The sequence below is a fragment of the Juglans microcarpa x Juglans regia genome, chromosome 5D (assembly GCF_004785595.1).
Source record: "Juglans microcarpa x Juglans regia isolate MS1-56 chromosome 5D, Jm3101_v1.0, whole genome shotgun sequence".
Taxonomy (NCBI): domain Eukaryota; kingdom Viridiplantae; phylum Streptophyta; class Magnoliopsida; order Fagales; family Juglandaceae; genus Juglans; species Juglans microcarpa x Juglans regia.
In genome coordinates, this window is record NC_054602.1 from 21474936 (window position 1) to 21495462 (window position 20527).

A 20527-nucleotide genomic window follows, 5' to 3' on the forward strand; every position below is an offset into this window, starting at 1 on the left:
CCTTTGTTAGAACATATATCGAAGTAAGAGGAAGCTCTTTACAACATTCAGTTTGAACAGCATTGGCTAGAGGCTCAGACTGAACGCCAGGCAATAGGTATCTGTTGGAACCATGAATACTTATATAGAAATGATGAATAGAAAAAAAAAAAAAGAAAACATGGTGTTAAAATGCTTTGATGCTTGCATCTTTTTTCTTTTCGTTGTTCTGTCCTTGGGATTCCACTAGGTCTCATTTTCCTTCTTCTCATGGATTAAAACCTATCAAGGCATATGAGCAAGACTCTGTTCTTCCAACTAATTGCCCAACCTTTACCTTTCTGGGAAAAATTAACCTCGTTGGCTTCATTATCCCTTATCTGCAACAAATAGTTGAGTAGTTCTGTGATTCAATTATCATATCTACCATGCCGATCACTCCATAAAATAGGGAATCTCTTATTTTGCCACTACCCTGGGGGTTTACAAGCTTGATTCTTTATTATTATTGTTTAGTATTGTCATTGCTACATAAAAAAACTGTTTAGTTTCAATGAAAATTTTTTCTTGTTTGAATAGATTAAAAAAACTGACTATACTATTGGAGGTGCTATTTATTCCAAGAACAGATTTAAAATGTCGTCATCAGTTGCTTCAACATCATTGCTTAATCCCGAGACTTTGAGCAACGTCCTAATGTGTAGCTGTGGAAAACAAGCTGTACTTAGAATATCAAATACTCGAAGAAATTCAGGGCGAGCATTCTTTGGGTGTCCACTATACAACAAAGAGATAGATGCAATTAATAGTACTTCCGTGTGTCTGTTTTCATATTAATGTTTTATTCAAAATTTTGAGTTGTAGACATATTATCTACATTTATTTATGTATAATCAGGGGTTACCGCACTGCAAGTTTTTCAAGTGATCAGATAGTAGTGAATACAAAGAGCAAGCCCTTGTAAAGAAAGAAGCAGAAGTATTAAGGAAAGAGGAAGAGCTAAAAAAGAGAGAAGCAGAATTAAGGAAAGATGAAGAACTTAAAAACAAATAAGCAGAAGTATGGAGAAAAAACCAAGAACTTAAAAAGAGAGAAGCAGAAGTATTAAGAAAAGACAAAGAAGTTAAAAAGAGAGAAGAAGAGATCGGGAAGAGAGAGTTGGCACTCCATAACGATCAAGTCTAGTTTCGCAGTCAAGAAGCCGACATGTGGCATGCACAGAAACTATTTCGTGTATTTTGGCTAATAGCCATAGTTATTTACTTGTATTTGATACTCTCAATGGGTTGACAACTTTGTATCTGTATTTTATACAAACTTAGCGTTGTATGTCGAGACTTTAAAATTATGTATTTCATCTTCAATCCCAAGACTTTATTTTGTATTAACGTGCCATTGCTTATTAAAAGAGTATGTATATTGCGTGAAAATAACTTATCAGCCTGATATCATTTTGTCAGAATATTTGACAAGACTAATTACAGGTTTATTGATTATTTTTTTTTCACCTGGACATATGAGGCAATATCAAAAACAGTGTAATCTCAACTCACTAATTCCATTCACATTCAATCAAAATAACATAAATTGAGTACTTGGATACAAACTCACTGCCACATAAATAGCGTACTTGGATACAAATTGTGCAAAACATGGGCTCAAATACTAAGATACAATACAAAATGTATGCTTGCACCACTAATACATAACATACTCCAACATACCATACACCAACACGCAAATTCTTACAAATCACTCCTAACACACAAATGCATACAAACCACATCCAACACTAATTCCAACATAAGTAGGCATAATGAATCTATAAAGTCTTGCTACAAGAAGTTGCTTGGCTGCGTTCGGTCTACCATCTCCGGCTGCGTTCCATCTGCCATGGGTGGCTGCGTTCCATCTACTCCTAGTTGCATATGTGAACATAATAGCAGCCAAAGTAAGACCCACATAAAAAACCACGAACTATACAATAAAATCAATTTAAGTGGTAATTGTACACTTTCTTGTGTCCCTATCACTGGAGTTTGTACACATTCTGGTGTCCCCATCACATCTTGTTGTCCACTTTCTTGATCCACCATTATGGGAGTTTGTACATTTTCTTGCAAAATGGGCATTCCTGATATCCAGAGTTGGTTTCCACTGGTTTCCAATAGTTCGGTATCCAATCTACGCCTCTAACAACATAAAAAATAATTAGAGTTCACAAGTAAGTGGAAATAATAGTATATGATCAAATACTCAAAGATTTGATCATCAGGTAACTATGCTCTCACTGGTCTGCTTTTTCCCTTATCTTTTTTCTTATTTGCAGCCTTAGTTTTTATTTTCTTCAATTGTTCATCCATCTTCGACATCCTCCTCTTACACAGGGGTCTTCCCTTGCCTCTGACAACATGTGGACTTAGCACCTTTTTGGAACTTCCTTCTGTTTCTGCATTCACGGTACTTCCTCCAATATTGGAATCTATGTTGTTAGGCTTCGAAGTGCGCCATGCCTCATTCATCGCATACAATTTCGAAATCATTTCCTCAATATGCCTATGGATATGGGTAGGCGCTTGGAGGAGGTCCCATCATTGGTACGGGAGAACTATACAAGGTAGCAGTACTACTTAGGGCAGTAGTACTTGAGGTGGCAGCGGCATTAGAGCTCCATGGGTGTTGCTGTAGAATTCCAACAAAAATTAGATCAAATATTCAAATTCATAAAATAAAGCACATGAACTACTTTACCATCTAACGATCACCTGATTGCTCCATGGATATGGGCTAGCACTTGGAGGAGGCACAAAAGGTTGTAACCACGCATGAGGTACTAGACCATAGTAACTTGGCATGTAATTTGAAAAAGTTGGATAGTGGTCTTGATATGTTGTCCTAACATATAGCAGCGTAATGTTAATCAACCCAAGTCGATAATGACTACACATAAAATAAACACACGCCAACTGTTGAAAGAGGTTTACAATTCCTGGGTTGATGGATTGGTGATAGGAACTGTTATGCGGGATACATCTTCTCTCTCTTTCTCCATTTATCTCAATAATAAAATCAAGATGCACGCACCTACAATATTATATTGGAATGACTTTCAATATGGCAAAAATACTTTTTTTTCCTATTACACATAGCGACCAGAAGTCAAGATATCCCTTTCGGACTTAGCTTAGCATCATAATTTATTCTATGCCTTTAAAATTAAAATTTTATTCTATACGAGAAGTCAATCTTTACAAATATATAAGTAAAATGAAAAATCTTTACATAAATACTTGAATAAGAAAAAATAATTTAGTTGGACACTTTTATATATATACAACTTTTTACTATATTTTTCACTCAGTATTTTTTGACACAAAAAAATTACAATCAGTTTGGGTATACTCTTTCGAACTGAATGCAAATGTTCATCCCAAATAAAATTCTCCCTTTCAGATGCAAGATGTAGGAAAATGCTAGCCATTTTCTATTAAAACTTATCAATAAGAAAAAATAGACTAAAAAAACAGAAACATCTAAACAAAATAAATTTCTTTTTTCCATTTTTTTCAAACAACAAATCACTTAATAGTTGCAGCAACTGGATATGTATATTACCAATTTCAAATGGAAATGGGTTGCAGCAATTGGGCGTTTTCCCCTTCCGGAGACGGCAGATGGTCACTCATGGCGGAGACTCACGGCAGATGTTCACTCACGGCGTTTCCCCTTCCGCTCGAACTGGCGTCGACGGCTTACACAGGTTGTTTCTCCTGACAGCAGATGGAACGCAGATGGTCCCTCACGGCGGTAGATGGTCACTCACGGCAGATTCACTCACAACAGATTCACTCACGGCGTTTTCCCCTTCTGCTCGAACTGGCTTCGACAGCTTACACGAAATATTTCTCCCGCTCGTTTACATTCTCAGCTTCTATTTCTATTGTTTTTTATTTCAATTTCCTTTTTTTTTTAATATGTAGTTGCTGACGTGGCAAAATGCCACATCAGTGTCGTCCGCGGGCAGGCACAGCCTGTAGCAGTACCCAAACTATATATGCACACATAGCTAGTACATGAAAAAATATTGAGGTAAGGGCTGAAAGCAGTTCAAGAAAAAGTAGAAGGAATCATCACTACCACATTCTTGACCTTTTTCTCATCCGCCCCAAACGTGGGGTTGGGGGAGAAAAGTCTCCACATCCATTGAAGTCTTTGACGAGATCAGTGCGGAAGTCTTTTCTTGTCGACAAGTGATCAGAACTAAAAATAAAGACCAAACAATACGTCGAACAATAATTTTTCCAATCGAACTCTGTTTCTTGCCCAATATTTTCAACTAATTAAATCTTATTATTGGTTGTATGAATAAATTATTGACACAAAAATATTAACAAAATAATATTAGTACAACTTAATCAATTTAATTGGAGTTAAATCTGAAAACGAGCTATATAAAAGAAACATTGAAAATCCCGTATTTATAGGAAAAGAATAAAATTGTTGAGGAGGAAAAGGTTGAAAGCATTTCAAAGGAAAAGCAAAAGGAAGCATCACTACCGCATACGTGTTCTAGACCTTTCGTTTCGTTTCTTTCTCACATTTATAAAATTTGAAAATATAATTTATTTGTGTTATATAGGTCATGAATTGTGGGTTTATTAATCGTATCTTACGATTCAATCTGTTTTGACCCAAATCTATTTATTTCGTATTATGTTTTTGTTAGGTTCACGGATCGTGTCATATATTCCTATCCATAATTTCATATTGTTGGAGTTTTCATTTTTAGCTAAATTCAGTTTCAAAACAACGAGTTATGTTTGTTATTTGAGTTAGGTTGATATTTGGCAAATATATAAGATTTATCTATAAGAAAGTTTAATAAGAAATTAAATATATCCACAAATGTGCTATTTGAACATATAAATTACAATATTGGAATTCCTTATCGAATGGCCTATATATGGGAAACATTAATAACTGAAACAAGCCCCCATTGTGCAACTATTTCTGGGACAATTTTGAACTAATAATTAAAAACCTGCCCTTCGTTTCATCAATTTCCCGCCCTTTGTTTTAGCATCCCAGCGTTGAGGAGGAAACTTCTCGTTTCATTTTCTCCCTTGACTGCACGATCTCAATTCCCCACTGCACATAGAAAATGTTTCTGGTCCCACTCACCCGCAAAGCCATGTTTCATTACTTTTTCAAAGCGCAAGTCTCGGGAAAAAAAAAATGAAATGGGAAAATGATTTACACTATAACTTTTACAAACGTAGGCTTGGGTGAGAAAAGTCTTTCACGTCCGTCGAAGTCTTTGACGGGGTGAAGTCTTTTCTCGCAAGTGATAGAATTAAAAGGTAAAGACAAAATAATACGTCGGTATGAATAAATTATTGATACAAAAATATTAACAAAATAATATTAGTACAACTTAATCAATTTCATTAGAGTTATATTTGAAAACGAGCTACGTAAAAAAACATTGAAAATCTCCTATTTATAGGAAAAGAATAAAATTATTAAGAGGAAAAGATTGAAAGTAGTGCAAAGGAAAAGCGAAATGATAATAATATTAAAAAATAATATTCTAACAATATTTTATTATCTCAACTCAATTCAGTTTAACATCTAAACGAAGACAAACTCTTCAATATATAAAATTACTTTTCTAAAAACCTGACTATAAATTTCAATAATTTTAAAGGCTGTGGAATCTTAAAATAATATGAATGGTTATGGAGTGTTAAAATTACTAAAAAAAACACAATATATTTTGTCCTCTTTCATTTTGTATTTCATTGAAATTAGTACTCACAAAGTTTAAAATAGAAAATAATTTTTTTTTAAAAAAAAAAAAGTAAAATAGAAAATAGTTAATAACTTTACAATGACGTCCCACAAATTGCGCATGCAACTATTAGTATTTAATCACATCAAGTACATCGTTAAGATGCAATAATACACTATAAATTCTGTAGTAGTACCGTGTTGAAACTATATATAAGATCAATTCCCCAAATGGAACCTATATATAATTAATACATGAATATAGTCAATGAGTCGTCGCATGCATGTGGGACAAGTCTTTGAGAGTCGATTTCAAGGATTAATAAATGTATTGGCTTTCAAAAGGAAATTTCAATGCAAGATGAATATTCATTCCATGAAAATTTCCAGGATGATTCATTCAATTATTTCACAAGCCTAGCTTGAGAGTATCTTTTCTTATATATAAAAGTCTTGCCTAGTACTAATCGGTCATTACTTTCTCATAAAAATGGCAACAGCCTCCCTTTCCATTTCCATACCAATAGTAGCATGGACTATCTGGATCTTGTTATGCGGAAAGTGTTTGGATAATGCACTTCATCAGCTGCTTGTTGCTGCATCTGGATCATCTGACCTTCAACTTAAACGAGCCAAGGCTTTGAGGGAGACTAGGTGGTGGTCGTCCACTACTACCCAAGCCAGTAGTAATTATTCAAGTGCTTGCTACTGGGATGGTATTACTTGCAATGTTGGTGGAATCGTCATAGCCATCAATAAATCTCATTATGGTTTGGGAGGTCAGTTAAACAAACTCAACTTCTCTTTCTTTCCAAATTTAGATAGGCTTGATCTTAATTGGAACTTCCTCACGGGGTTCATCCCAATTGAGATAGGGATGCTAAAGAACTTGGTCTATTTAGACCTTCATTCAAATATGCTCGTCGGTCCAATCCCTGCCACTTTGAGTGATTTAACTAATTTGGAATATTTAGACCTTGGTTTGAACTACTACATCAATGGATCCATTCCTCCCAAGATAGGGATGCTGAAAAATCTGACCACTTTATACCTTGGTTCGAACATGCTCGTTGGTCCAATCCCTTTCATTTGGGATAATTTGACTAATCTGAAAGTTTTAGACCTTAGTCAGAACAAAATCAATGGATCCATTCCTTCTGAAATAGGGATGCTGAAAAATTTGACTTTTTTATACCTTTATTCGAACAAGCTCGATGGTCCAATCCCTATCACTCTGGGTCATTTAACTAATTTGGAATATTTAGACCTTCATCAGAATCAAATCAATGGATTCATTCCCCCCGAAATAAGGATGCTGAAAAATCTGACATCTTTATACCTTTCTTCGAACATGTTCGTTGGTCCAATCCCTTCCACTCTGAGCCATTTAACTAATTTGGAATCTTTAGGCCTTAGTCGGAATAAAATCAATGGATTCATTCCCCCTGAAATAGGGATGCTGAAGAATTTGATAATTTTAGGCGTTAGTTCGAACATGCTCATTGGTCCAATCCCTTTCAGCCTAGGTCATTTCACTAATTTGAAACATTTGGACCTTTCTCGGAATAAAATCAATGTATCCATTCCCTCCGAAATAGGGATGCTTAAATATTTGAGCTACGTTAACCTTAGCCATAACTTTATTAGTGGAGAAATACCTAGTGCACTTGGGAGTATTGCCCCACTATTGACCTTGGATCTTAGCTACAATAATCTTACGGGCAACATTCCCTCTTCTCTCACTGGTATATAAAGACTCGACTTTTCACATAATTCCTTGGAGGGTCAAATTCCAGACGGTTATGCTCTGTATCATACCTCCAACACATTAAATGGCAATAAGGATTTATGCGGTCAGTTCAAGGTTTTCCCTCCATGTCCAAAAGGTAAAAAATCAATCATAGTCGAAATAGAAACTTTTGTACCCATCAGCATTTTCCTCGGATTCCTGTTTATTGGAGGGAGTATTCTCTTGTCTCGTTGTGCATTCAAGAAAAATCAGATTGAGTTTAGGGGATCAAAGAATGGAAACATATTCTCGATATGGAATTATGACGGACATATTGCATATAAAGACATTATTGAAGCAACCGAGGATTTTGATATCAGATATTGCATTGGAACTGGTGGTTATGGTAGCGTTTACAGAGCAGAATCACCAAGCGGAAATGTGGTTGCCTTAAAGAAACTTCATCAAAGAGAGGCTGAGAATCCAGTTTTCTTTATGAGTTTTATAAATGAGGTGAGGGTGTTAACAGAGATAAGACATCGAAATATTGTGAAGCTGCATCGGTTCTGTGTACATAAAGGATGCAGATTTTTAATTTATGAGTACATGGAAAGGGGAAGCCTATTTTGTGTCCTAAGAAATGTTGACGAAGTTATGGAATTGGATTGGAGTAAGAGGGTAAACATCATCAAAGGTACAGCACACGCTTTATCTTACATGCATCATGAATGCATCCCAACAATTGTTCATAGAGATATATCATCCAACAACATTTTGCTGAACTCTGAATTCCAAGGTTTTATATCTGACTTTGGAACAGCTAAACTCCTTGATCCTGACACTTCCAATCAAACATTGGTTGCTGGCACTTATGGTTACATTGCCCCAAGTAAATTGTTAATTGGTTATTTCTACCACAACAATGTCATTTAAATTATTTAATTAAGATTTCTTTACTTTTTTCTTATTGTTAGATTTACAATTTATGAATAGCTATAACCAATTAAGCTAAAAGGATATTAAGTTGATAAAACTAAAAAGACATGCAATAAAATCTAAAATCCCAATAATCTTAAATTATAAATTTAATCAGATATATTTGTTGTTCATTTAATTTTATGTTTAGCATAATCGCATATATTATTTAAGAATAATACATTTGGAGAGTGGATAGTGAGACTATATAGGAATAGTTTGCAACTAGCAATAATATAATAATATATATAGTACCTTTCCATACTCAAAGTTTCATGATTTAAAAATCATATAATACTAGTCCTAGATCTGATCGAATAATGTGCGAGCTAGCTGAATAATCTAAGATATCGATTAAGAATATCATATATAATTTCTAAATATTTAATTTTAAGATATTTCAAATAAATTTAAAATATTTTTTAAAATTTATAAAAAATTTTTGATTCAAATTATATCCTCTATGCAAAAAAATTAAAAAATAAATAATTGAAGCTAGAACCCATTTTTGTGAACTTTGTTTATTCTTCAAAATATTATATAATGAAGTTGTCACGTCTTTATTTAAAAGATTTGTATTTTGAAACCTAAAGATTATTATCGATAACTTGATTAAATATTATTCTTCATTCAATAATTTTACTGTTAAATTATAATTATCAAATTAATTAGATGTATTACTGTTCATTGACCGCATTTAGTCATTCTCATTGTTTTTTTCTTTCTCTATAGAGTTTGCCTACACGATGACAGTTACTGAAAAATGCGATGTATATAGCTTTGGAGTAGTGGCACTAGAAGTATTAATGGGAAGGCATCCGGGAGAACTCTTGTCCTCATTATCATCATCATCATCATCATCTCAAAATATGATGCTAAATGAAATATTAGACCAATGCTTGCCACCTCCAAATCGTCTAATTGGACAAGATATCTTGCTTGTTGCTACAATAGCATTTGCATGCCTTCACACTCAGCCAAAGTCTCGGCCTACAATGAAATGTGTGTCACAAGAATTTATCTCTCCTAGGAAGCCAAATCCCATACCCTTGACTACGGTTTCACTCCTGCAATTGTGGAAACAAGCAACATATGTGGCTGGATCAGGATTTGTTTATTGTTAGGGTGTTTTGTGTGATGTCAATGTGTCGTTTACATTTATCGGTCCTTTTCAAGAATAATATTATTTGTAAGCATTCTAAATCACCCCCATAAAACCTGAAGTACTCACTTTTCAAGGTTGGAAGCGGCTAAAACAAAATAGGGCCAATGTGTTTGTATGAGATAAGTGTGCAAATAGAAAGTAGAATTGAATTAAGTAAAATCTGAGAGAATTTCAGCAAACTCATCATTTCTTCTTCATGAACAAAAGGCTTTCAGAATATATTTGATATTAGGATCATCCCCAGCTTCTTTGTCCTACTCAAAAAGAAAAAAACAAATTTTACATCTAGTTAGAGTAGTATCTAGCATAAGAGCTTAGAACTTTAAAGCCTTGAGTGGAGTCTTTCAATACTCCTCTCCGATCTTAATTGCATAAGAAAATATATTTAGATAAGGTTAATAAAAGTGTAAAAATATACACGTTAATTAGTCTATGCGTTAGGAAAAAAAGGAAACTGTTGATTAATAACAAATATATAACAATGGTCATATTGATGATTAACCATGTTCTGGCATGAGGACAAAAGAGAAAGGGGACACGCTGTGTTGAGGAACTTAATTACCTTGTGAATGAATGAGATGTTAGTTTTGCCAGGACCTGCAATTATAATTCCACCTTGCTGCCTGAGAAACAACAAACTTCTACTTGTTAATTTTAAAAAAATGAAAAAAAATCATCACTAAGAAAATAGTATTTTCTACCATTGTAGCAGACAACTCATATTTGACAAGCTCAGCCAAAATAGATAATGATCATTAAACCAATTGTCTTATTGAATGCAGGGCTTATACTCTATGCACTTCTATACTTTTTTTTTTTTCAATTTACACATTAGTGTAGAGTCATCTGTTGTCAGATTTCTTTGGTGGCTTCCTCGGGATCTTGTTTAAGCCACCAAGGAGATTTTGTTGTGACGGATCTAGATTCTGTTGATAATACCATTAAGTCAAGTTAGGATGGAGGTTTTGTTGATAGTTGCTAGGAGTTCAAGAAAAGTACATAACTGGATACTTAGATCTCATCATAAAAAAAAATTAAATAAATAAATGGACACAGTAGTTGCAACTAGATGTTTTGCATACCAACCACCTCTAGTCATGGTGTCCTTTTCAAATGAAAGCTTCTAGTCTTGTCGATAACCTTCCATGTATAACTGTATTATTTTGAGACCTGCATGTAGTGCCACATAAACAACTAAACTAAGAATTTCTAGATGGAATCACAAAGTGCTAATTTTCACAAGCACCTTATGTAAGCCACAAGTACTAGTAGAGTTACCAAAAATGGATTCACACATTTAGGAGTGAATGTAGTTGAAACACCTGAGACAAATTGTAAAACCTCATACAACGAGTGGGTCGGGTTGGCATAAACTTCTGAAACAAACAAGAAGTTTTATTAGCAGGCTGCAAAATTAAGACACATTACAATTTTTTCAGTTGGAAGTATAGACTCCACAGCATAAAATTGAAGAGATTTCATTTTCATTCTTTTGCACCCTTGCTTTGATGAGTAGTAAGGTCTTTCCACAATGCAGGCTGCTTTGCAACAACATGAATGACACTGTCATTGTTGCCATCACCAAACCTTCACCATCTCATCCTCATCATTGTCACATTATTATTGTTATCATCATCATCAATTAACAACAGAAACAATGGTTCCTTATCCAAACAAATTTCTACAACATAAAATTGAACAAATTTCTCCTTCATTCTTTTACATCGCTGCTTTGATGACTAGTAAGGTATTTTCATAATACATGTTGCTTTGCAACAATGAAAATGACACCATCATTGCTGTCATCACCAAACCTTCACCATCTCATCCTTAACATTATCACATTATTGCGTTATCATTATCATCAATTGGCAATAGAAACAATGGTTCCATATTCACACAGACCCCTTTATTATAGAGTAATTGAAATTTCAAGATATAAATATTGCAAGAACTTAAATATAAACAAGAAATTTAAAACAGAAAACAAAATGGAACCAGAAGTGCACATGTAATTTACCCAAAGACACTATCTCATCTCCATGTTTCCATTTTACTCCATTGACAGTAAAATTAAAGTAGAACTTGATATACCACTGCTGATATAATAGAATTCAAGTAGTATACAAATTCGTCAGAAAAATACCTCATTTGAATTTTGTTTGCCCAGTAAATGCCCTTGTTTGCATAAAATTACGGCTTCATGTTGGTTAAAAAATTTATTTTATTTCCTTTATAAAAAATTGGGGCAAAGGGTGAGAAATGATTTCAGTGAAGCATAACATTGTTAGTCATATTTACCCTTAAAATTCACGTGAAGAGTGCCATTGGTTTCCTCATGAAACTTTCATACATATTTACAATTACCTTTATTCCAAGGATGGCATATTGACACCCAACAAATGCACAAGCATCTTATTATTGTATACTTAATTCATCTATTAAGTCTTACTGAAGCAAGTAGCAACAGTTCAATTAATCATCAGTACATACCTGATCAATACTACCAAGTCCGATTACAACCAAAGCCACACCTGATGCATCCATTATATCTTGTCAACATATCATATATCAATACTATGCTGACATAAGCACTTCCCACTTATCATTTTAAACCAACAAAAATTAAGGGGAAGATGACAATAAGTTATTAAATCTTTTTTTTTTTTTTTTGGCTACTTGTAAGGGTATGAGGGGTGACTAGAAATGGCTTCTTTACCTGGATGTGAACATAGTAGCACCCTACCTATTGGGAACCGATCGAATATGAGGGTCCTAGCCGAAGAGAGGCCTCAGGTGCTTCTTGAAGTCTAGTTTAAATCACAACTTAGACCCTAGCCCTACTAGGGAATTGAATGAATCCTTTGGTAGCTAATACTAAGAGTCTAAGGTGAGTCCATATTCAGATTCGAGCTCATGATCTAGTACATGTCAAACCACTTAGGCGTAACCCAAAAAATATTGAGTCACCACCCTTGGTGGCAGGTTATTATGTCTTCTACAGGCTACAGGAACTCATCCTAAATCTAACTATGTATTGCCCTTGGAAACGTCCATTCAATTGATTTGAAGCTGGCAGTGATATAAAATAAAATTTTTTCCTCTTCACAGATCCAACAATTTCTAATTAGCATCAACGTTTTCATCTAATTTATGCTCCTTAACAATCTTGCTTTGTTGTTAATATCATGGGGGAGCAAATATTTTGTTTCTTTTCGCAAGTAGAATTTATGTTATAACAAAATGAATGAACGCATGGTATCTATAGTCCATCCACTCACTTACCTTCTTGGTGGCAAGATAATCAGCTCGTTTGCTGCAAAAGACACACATGCAAAATCAAAGACAAGTACAATACACAAAAGAATGATCGGTGTGCACTATTTGAGTGAAAATATTACCTCCATTAGCCTTTATCTATTTTCTATTCATTGTGACAGAAATTCGTTCAGAATAATGAGATATATATATATATATATATATATAATATTTATATAAGAAACTGACCCGAAATGGCGAGCGAATGCCATGACAACTTTCTTATCTTTCCACAAATTAGAAATCAGGATCGTGTTTCCATTCAAATCAAACACTTTCACCGTGTCCAACACACTTGCGGTATCTTCACCCACCACTAAAGTTTCGGTACCTATTGGCATCCGCACAAGTCATAATTGATCCGCTCCAAAATACCGTACAAAATAATTACGTTTGTTTGCCGAGAAAATGAGGAAATATAAACATAATGATACTCATTATTTTCAATGTAAAACGATGGAAATTAATAAAAGGACACATATTATTCTTTACTTTTTTTTCCCTTTTTCTATTTATAGAAACCAAATAAACATGATTAGTGCAAGAAATTAAACAGACCTACCAAGAGAACCCGATATTGCAGAAGTCATGACGAGGGTTTGCCGTGGTGAGAAACTGGTTGTATACTTAAGGTGTTTGGGAATTGTAGAAAGTTTGAGAGTGCGATTGGGTGATAGGCCAGGAAGCAGATGTGTTGAAGTCAGGTTGGTGATCCTGTTGGAGTAGAGATTATTGGTCGAAAGTGTGGTAGACAGAAAAGTCACCATGGATGGATGCTCGAAGGATAAGCAGAAACTCTGCCCAAGGACTCTGGTTGGAGTAGAGATTACTGGACAACTTCCTGACCATTGGGCCATAAGAAAAAATGATAGATTCAACCGCCTAGTGCAACCGGCGTGTCCAAGCCACCGTTTCATTTTCCCTTTCCTCTCCCTCTCCATTTCGTTCCCCCTCTCTCTCCCTCAAAATGTCATTTCCCCTCCCTCTCCCTCCCTCCCTACCTCCTTCTCCCTCTCCCTCTAAAAAACTAATCATTCTGTTTGTTACAGGTCAGGCCCCGAAATTGGGACTGCTACGTTGGGCCACCGATGAGTGAAACATGATGCTCTCATGGTTATTAGGCCTGGTCCACTATATTAAATTTTTATTTCTTTAGTTGAATTAGTTAATTGCAAATAACCAATCTGATACTAAAAGTTGTTGGTCGACAGATTATTGTGGGGAGTTGTTGGGTCGTGTCTTAAATTTCGGTCTGTTATTTAATTCCAAATATTTCGGCAGCATGTGCTAGTCAGTCATTTAATTCCTTGTAAGTAGGCAATTATTTTGTCAAGTCAGTAAAGTCATTTGTCTATAAATATTGTTTGCATAAATGAAAAAGACAAATTATTCAAGCCAACTAATATCTCTAGAGAGTGATCTTCTCGAACAGATCAATTCCTATCCATTCCATTAATATCTTATTTTCTATCCTAACATTGGTATCAAGAGCCGGTGCATCCATGACTGAGGGTAATGTCAGTACTCGTTATTCCCAGTTAGCCGACTCATTAGCCACTTTAAAGCAGGTTCAAGAGACACATGAAAAACAGCAAGCACACCTGCAACAAACTGTGGAAGGATTAGTACAACAAGTGAAAGTAGTGGCTTCTAATTTAGAACTACTTTTGAAGCATGAAGGCAAGAAAGTGGACGCTGAAACCAATGTCATGGTCACACACTCTTCGAGTCCTCTATTTGAAGATACCAGTGGCATTCAAACCAAAACAATTCGCTTGGAGTTTCCCACGTTTGATGGAGCTGACCCTAATGGTTGGTTGTATCGAGCCAATCAATTTTTTAAATACCATCAACCACACCCAAAGCATCGTGTTTTACTAGCTTCCATTCATATGGAAGGCAAAGCATTGACATGGTTCTAGGAACTAGAAGCAGCTGGTGCATTCACAAATTGGGAAGTAATTGAACGTGCCTTGCTTACTCGTTTTGGGCCATCCGTTTATGAAGATGCCATGGAAGCCCTCACAAAGCTACGACAAACAACAACGGTGGAAGCTTACACGTCTGACTTTGAGCATCTTTCTAATCAACTCCATGGATTAGCTTAATCTTATAAACTCAGCTATTTCTTGGGTGGATTACGTGAAGATATTCGATATATGGTGCGCATGATGAGGCCAACTTCATTATTGATTGCTTTTGGCATCGCTAAGATGCAAGAAGAAAATATGGCAGCATTAAAGAGAATTGTTCGCATTCCAATGGGTTCTCCTAAATCCCAATGGGCTCTTCCCGAGCCAACAACCAAGATGTCGGTTCCCATTCAACGTTTATCTCTAGCCCACATGAAAGAAAGAAGAGACAAATGATTGTGCTATAATTGTGATGACAAGTGGGGTCTTGGCCACCGTTGCAAATCAGCTAAGCTTTTTATTATGGAATGTGAAGATTCTGATGACGAGGATGCGGTTCCATGCCCTAACAATATTCTGGAAGCAGGAGGGACGAGTTCAAAGCTTATAAGCCTAGAACCCGATGCCAAAGAACCAAAACTAGCAATCTCCATCCATGTTCTTGTTGGTTCTCCAAACCCAAGAACCATCAAGCTTATTGGCTCTATTGGTGGTGTACGAATTGTCATGTTGATCGACACCGGAAGCACCCACAATTTTGTAGATCCCTCAATTGTAATAAAGGCACAATTACCTCTATGCCATACATCGGGGTTGACAGTCAACGTAGCAAATGGCGAAGCTGTCCGCAGCGAAGGACTTACGCAATCGGAAGCTTTTCAGATGCAAGGTATTGACTTTCGTACATAATTTTGTATCCTCACCTTGGGTGATTGTGATGTGGTCTTAGGTGTTCAATGGCTGAAAACTCTTGGGCCTATTCTCTCTGATTTTTCAAAGTTATATATGGCCTTTACTTATAAGGGCAGCAAGGTGGCGCTTTAAGGCCTTACTCCTGCATTCTCACTGGTGGAAGGTGACAACTTCGGGAAGGCGGCTAAGATGGACAAAAGAGGTATGATGTTACACTTAATTGAGAGTCCTGAATTCCCCACCACTACTACTCAAATTCACCCCAAACTCCAGCCTCTTTTAGACACTTTTCAATCTATTTTTCAGACTCCTACTGGTTTACCACCAACCAGCACTCATGATCACCATATTGATCTCTATGAAGGAACCAAACCAGTTTTCACTAGGCCCATTATCCATATTTAAAAAAAACTGAAATTGAAAAATTAATCATAGAAATGCTCACTATCGAAGTTATTCGACCTAGCCAAAGCCCATTTGCATCACCCGTTTTATTGGCACGTAAACAAGATGGAAGTTGGAGATTGTGTGTCGATTATAAGGCTCTAAATAAAGAGACTATTAAAGCCAAATTTCCAATTCCTATTGTAGATGAACTACTTGATGAATTACACGGGGCCACCATTTTTCCAAACTTGACCTTCGTTCGGGATACCATAAAATCAGAGTTTTTCCTAGTGATGTCCCAAAAACAGCTTTCCACACCCATGATGGCCATTATGAATTCCTAGTTATGCCATTCGGCTTGACTAACGCCCCTGCTACCTTTCAAAGTTTAATGAATGAAATTTTTTGCCCCTATCTCCGTAAGTTCCTTTCGATTTTTTTTTTTTTTTAATTTTTATTTATGATATTTTAGTCTATAGTAAAACTATGGATGAACATATTCATCACTTGAAACTTGTGCTTGAGACTTTGCGGCAAAATCAACTCTATGCTAAACTTTCAAAGCGTAGTTTTGGTTGCAAGGAAATTAATTACCTTACTCATCTCATTTCTAAAGAAGATGTGTAGGCCGATCCATCCAAAATAGAGTCTATGCACAATTGGCCTTTTCCTAGTACTCTAAAGTCACTTCGTGGGTTCCTAGGACTTACGAGATATTATTGGAATTTCATTAAAAATTATGGCATCATAGCAACCCCATTAACAGCCTTACATCGTAAGAACAATTTCACTTGGTCCGACGAAGCCAAAGTCTCATTTCAGGACCTCAAAAGGGCTATAAAATCACCTCCTATTTTAGTGCTTCCTGATTTTTCTAAACCTTTTACAATTCAATATGATGCATCAGGTTATGGCATTGGAGCAGTTCTCTTACATCAAGGCAAACCAATTGCTTTTGTGAGTCAAGCATTGAAAGGAAAGGCTCTTGTACTTTCCACTTATGAAAAGGAATTGCTAGCTTTAGTCTTGGCAATTAAAAAGTGGCAACCCTATGTCTTGGGACATAAATTTGTGGTTCAAACTGACAAACAAAGTCTCAAATATTTGTTGGATCAACGTGTGGGTACTCCCGCTCAACAACGATGGCTCACTAAACTTTTGGGGTATGACTTTGAAGTGCACTACAAGAAGGGCAAAGAAAATTCTGTTACGGATGCATTATCCAAGAAGGATCATGGAGAACTCTCGACTCTTACACTTCCCTTAGCTTCTTGGTTATCTACTTTACATTCTAAATATGCTACTACTTCTGAACTAATTAATTTGCAAGGATCAATTTCGTTAAGGGAACCTCGATACTTCTATTTATTCCATCAAGGATGGACTATTTTTTACAAAAATAGAATTTTTGTTTCTGCACAATCTCTTATGTGAGATATGCTTATGGAACTCATGCACTCCAGCCCTCTTGGAGGACACTCTAGGTTCCACAAGACCTACCACAGATTAAAATCTCAATTTTATTGGAAAGGCATGCGTAGAGACATACGCACCATCATTCGGGAGTTTGAAAATTGTGAAAGGAATAAATCTGAAAATATTCCTACACTTGGTCTACTTCAACCTCTCCCAATTCCTACTAAGATATGGACGGATATTTCTATGGATTTTATCAAAGGTCTACCCCTCTCTCATGGGTGTAGTGTTATTATGGTCATTGTGGATCGACTCTTCAGTCTCCAAGTATGCACATTTCATTGCCATATCTCATCCTTATACAGCTTCGAAAATAGCTACTATTTTTCTAGAGCACATATTTAAATTACATATCTCTTCGGCTTATCATCCACAATTTGATGACCAGACAGAGATCGTGAATAAAAGTGTGGAACAATATTTACGAAGTTTTTCGGGTGCTAAACCCAGGGATTGCAAAAATTGGTTGGCTTTGGCTGAATGGTGGTACAACACAAACATTCATACTTCCACAAAGCTAACACCTTTTGAAGTCGTCTATGGATACCCACCCCCGAAGTTCCTTTTTCTCTAGGTACAACGAAACTACAAGCTGTCGAGGACACCTTGCGCTCTAGGGATGAGATACTACAATTATTACAGCATAATCTTCACTTTGCACAAGCTAGAATGAAGAAATGTGCCGATATGAGAAGGTCAGAGCGTGCATTTCGGGTTAAGGATTTGTTTATTTACGTTTACAACCCTACCAACAACAATCTCTAGTGACTCGGCGCAATCAGAAATTATATCCTCGTTTCTATGGTGCCTATAAGATTCTCGAGAAATAGGGACAATAGCTTACCGATTGGAGCTTCCAGGTGACTCTAGGGTTCATCCCACCTTCCATGTCTCCAGCTTGAAGCCAAAGTTGGGTCGCCGCAACCTCCTCTCCACCAAGTTGCCACCAACTGCTGCGGATGGATCACTTCGACCTGAGCCAAAGAAGCTTCTTCAACACCGAGTGGTGAAACAAAATAAAAGGCTGGCGTCGAGGTACTGGTTCAATGGAGAGGTCTCGCTCCTGAAGATGCTTTGTGGAAAAATTACTACAAATTGAAGAAGGAATTTCCAGACCTTATGGACAAGGTCACAAAAGGGGAGGGGATTGTTACGAGTCAGGCCCCGTAATTTGGACTACTATGCTGGGGCACCGATGAGTGAAACATGATGCTCTCATGGTTATTAGGCCCATAGGTCCACTGTATTAAATTCTTATTTCTTTAGTTTAATTAGTCAATTGCAAATACCAAAAGTTGCTGGTCTATAGATTATCTTGTGGAGTTGTTGAGTCGTGTCTTAAATTTCGGTCTGTTATTTAATTCTAAGTAATTCGGCAGCATGTGCTAGTCATTCATTTAATTCCCTGTAAGTAGGCAATTATTTTGCCAAGTCAGTAGAATCATTTGTCTATAAATATTGTTTACATCAATGAAAAAGATAGATTATTCAAGCCAACTAATATCTCTGGATAGGGCTGTTCATCCGGGTTCCAACCCGAGAACCTGGGTAAACCTGGACCGAGACCAGGATTTTAAATCTGAGCCGGAACCAGGACTGGGTTGGTCCGGGTCAGACCTGGGCCAGAACCCAGGTGGATCTGGATTTTCAAAACCCAAAAATCCGGATTCCGGATTGTACCCCCCTTTTTTTTTCAAGTAAAAGCCTTTATTTTATTAAATATTTTTGTAATATGCATATGCTGGGCAAGACAGGTTGGGAATCAAATTTCAGGGGAGAAGAGATTAGATGATGATTGTAATTTTACCATACTAAACAAAACATAATGGGCTTTTAACCCCGTGATTTTCTTCCAATCGATCCCAAAGCTTATTCCCAAACTACAAAAAAAAAATCCCATCCACCACTTCCTCGTGTGAGCCCAACTGAAAGAACAAGAGCTGTACCGTCATCGAATTCGACATTTATTACCTCTAAACCTACACCCAAAAACCTATTCTTTCATCTTCTTCACCATTTTTTTCTTCATTCTTTCAGACACTGTATCTTAATATAACTATTCCTATAGCAAATTAAAAGCTTCCAAATTTCTTTTGCTTCCTAAAACTCCCAAAAAACAAGGATATGAAGAACATAGATTGAAATGGGAATCAATAAGTCCACTCCTTTGGTAGCCTAATCTCATGGTTCGTTTCTGGTAGTGGCCAAATATTACGCTTCTGATGAGAATAGACGGTGTTACTCCTAAGCCTCGAAGCAGTATCTGCAAGAAAACAAACAAAAAAAAAGAGGAGATCGAAGAAAACATTAATCCATCACTTTCACCCCAAAGTTTAAAACCCATCACAACCGAATAATTATGTTTATAATATATATGGAGTAGCTACTTCTTATCTATTAAACAAAAATCTAGGTGACGAAATAAAACCCAAAAAGAAAAGAATAGATTTAGCCAAACAGCAGCTCTACTAGTCACAGAGACGATGGCTAGGGTTTCGGCTTCCCTAACACACTCTAGATACGAAAGAAACCTCCCCCTAAGAGAAGAGATCTAAACACTCAAAAAAAAAAAAAAAAATATATATATATATATAGAGAGAGAGAGAGAGGAACATACCAAGAGTAGCGAATAGGCTTTTGTCTTCTGTGGACAGTGGCCTCTGATAGCACCGGCGGCGATGGTTGTGGTTTTGAATTTCGGAGCTAGGGTTTCTGTTTGACACTTTGGGCAAGAGAGAGAAATGGAGAGCTAGGGAGTTAGGGACGAGGGTTTGGAGCTGGAGTTTGAGCGAGAGAGAGAGAGCACATCTCACGGAAGATTCAAGAATGAGAGTTTTTGTTTTTATATATAACCTGGGTACCAGATGTTAAATCCGAAACCCA

General features: G+C 36.2%; 2 protein-coding genes and 3 long non-coding RNA genes across 5 annotated transcripts; 2 read left to right on the forward strand and 3 right to left on the reverse strand.

The window, feature by feature from the left end:
* Positions 1 to 1523: 1523 nt before the first annotated feature.
* On the reverse strand, positions 1524 to 2318 carry LOC121265981. Its single transcript, XR_005940722.1, has 2 exons — positions 2271 to 2318; positions 1524 to 2169 (listed from the first exon to the last, which is right to left on the reverse strand). It is a non-coding gene; the product is annotated as an uncharacterized LOC121265981 (long non-coding RNA).
* A 3820-nt stretch (positions 2319 to 6138) lies between these two features.
* Positions 6139 to 7672, forward strand: LOC121265812 (probable leucine-rich repeat receptor-like protein kinase At1g35710). The gene has a single exon (XM_041169476.1). It carries the CDS (start codon positions 6260 to 6262, stop codon positions 7520 to 7522), a length of 1263 nt encoding a protein of 420 aa, XP_041025410.1. The 5' UTR covers positions 6139 to 6259; the 3' UTR covers positions 7523 to 7672.
* Positions 7526 to 9800, forward strand: LOC121265813 (MDIS1-interacting receptor like kinase 2-like; the record flags this gene model as incomplete). The annotated part of the gene is made up of 2 exons (XM_041169477.1): positions 7526 to 8387; positions 9206 to 9800. Coding segments are annotated over 2 exons (1254 nt in total), but the record flags the coding sequence as incomplete, so codon positions are not given.
* A 205-nt stretch (positions 9801 to 10005) lies between these two features.
* LOC121266442 lies at positions 10006 to 12971 on the reverse strand. Its single transcript, XR_005940805.1, has 2 exons — positions 12924 to 12971; positions 10006 to 10257 (listed from the first exon to the last, which is right to left on the reverse strand). It is a non-coding gene; the product is annotated as an uncharacterized LOC121266442 (long non-coding RNA).
* A 1331-nt stretch (positions 12972 to 14302) lies between these two features.
* LOC121266545 lies at positions 14303 to 19151 on the reverse strand. Its single transcript, XR_005940825.1, has 2 exons — positions 18489 to 19151; positions 14303 to 14557 (listed from the first exon to the last, which is right to left on the reverse strand). It is a non-coding gene; the product is annotated as an uncharacterized LOC121266545 (long non-coding RNA).
* Positions 19152 to 20527: the final 1376 nt, after the last annotated feature.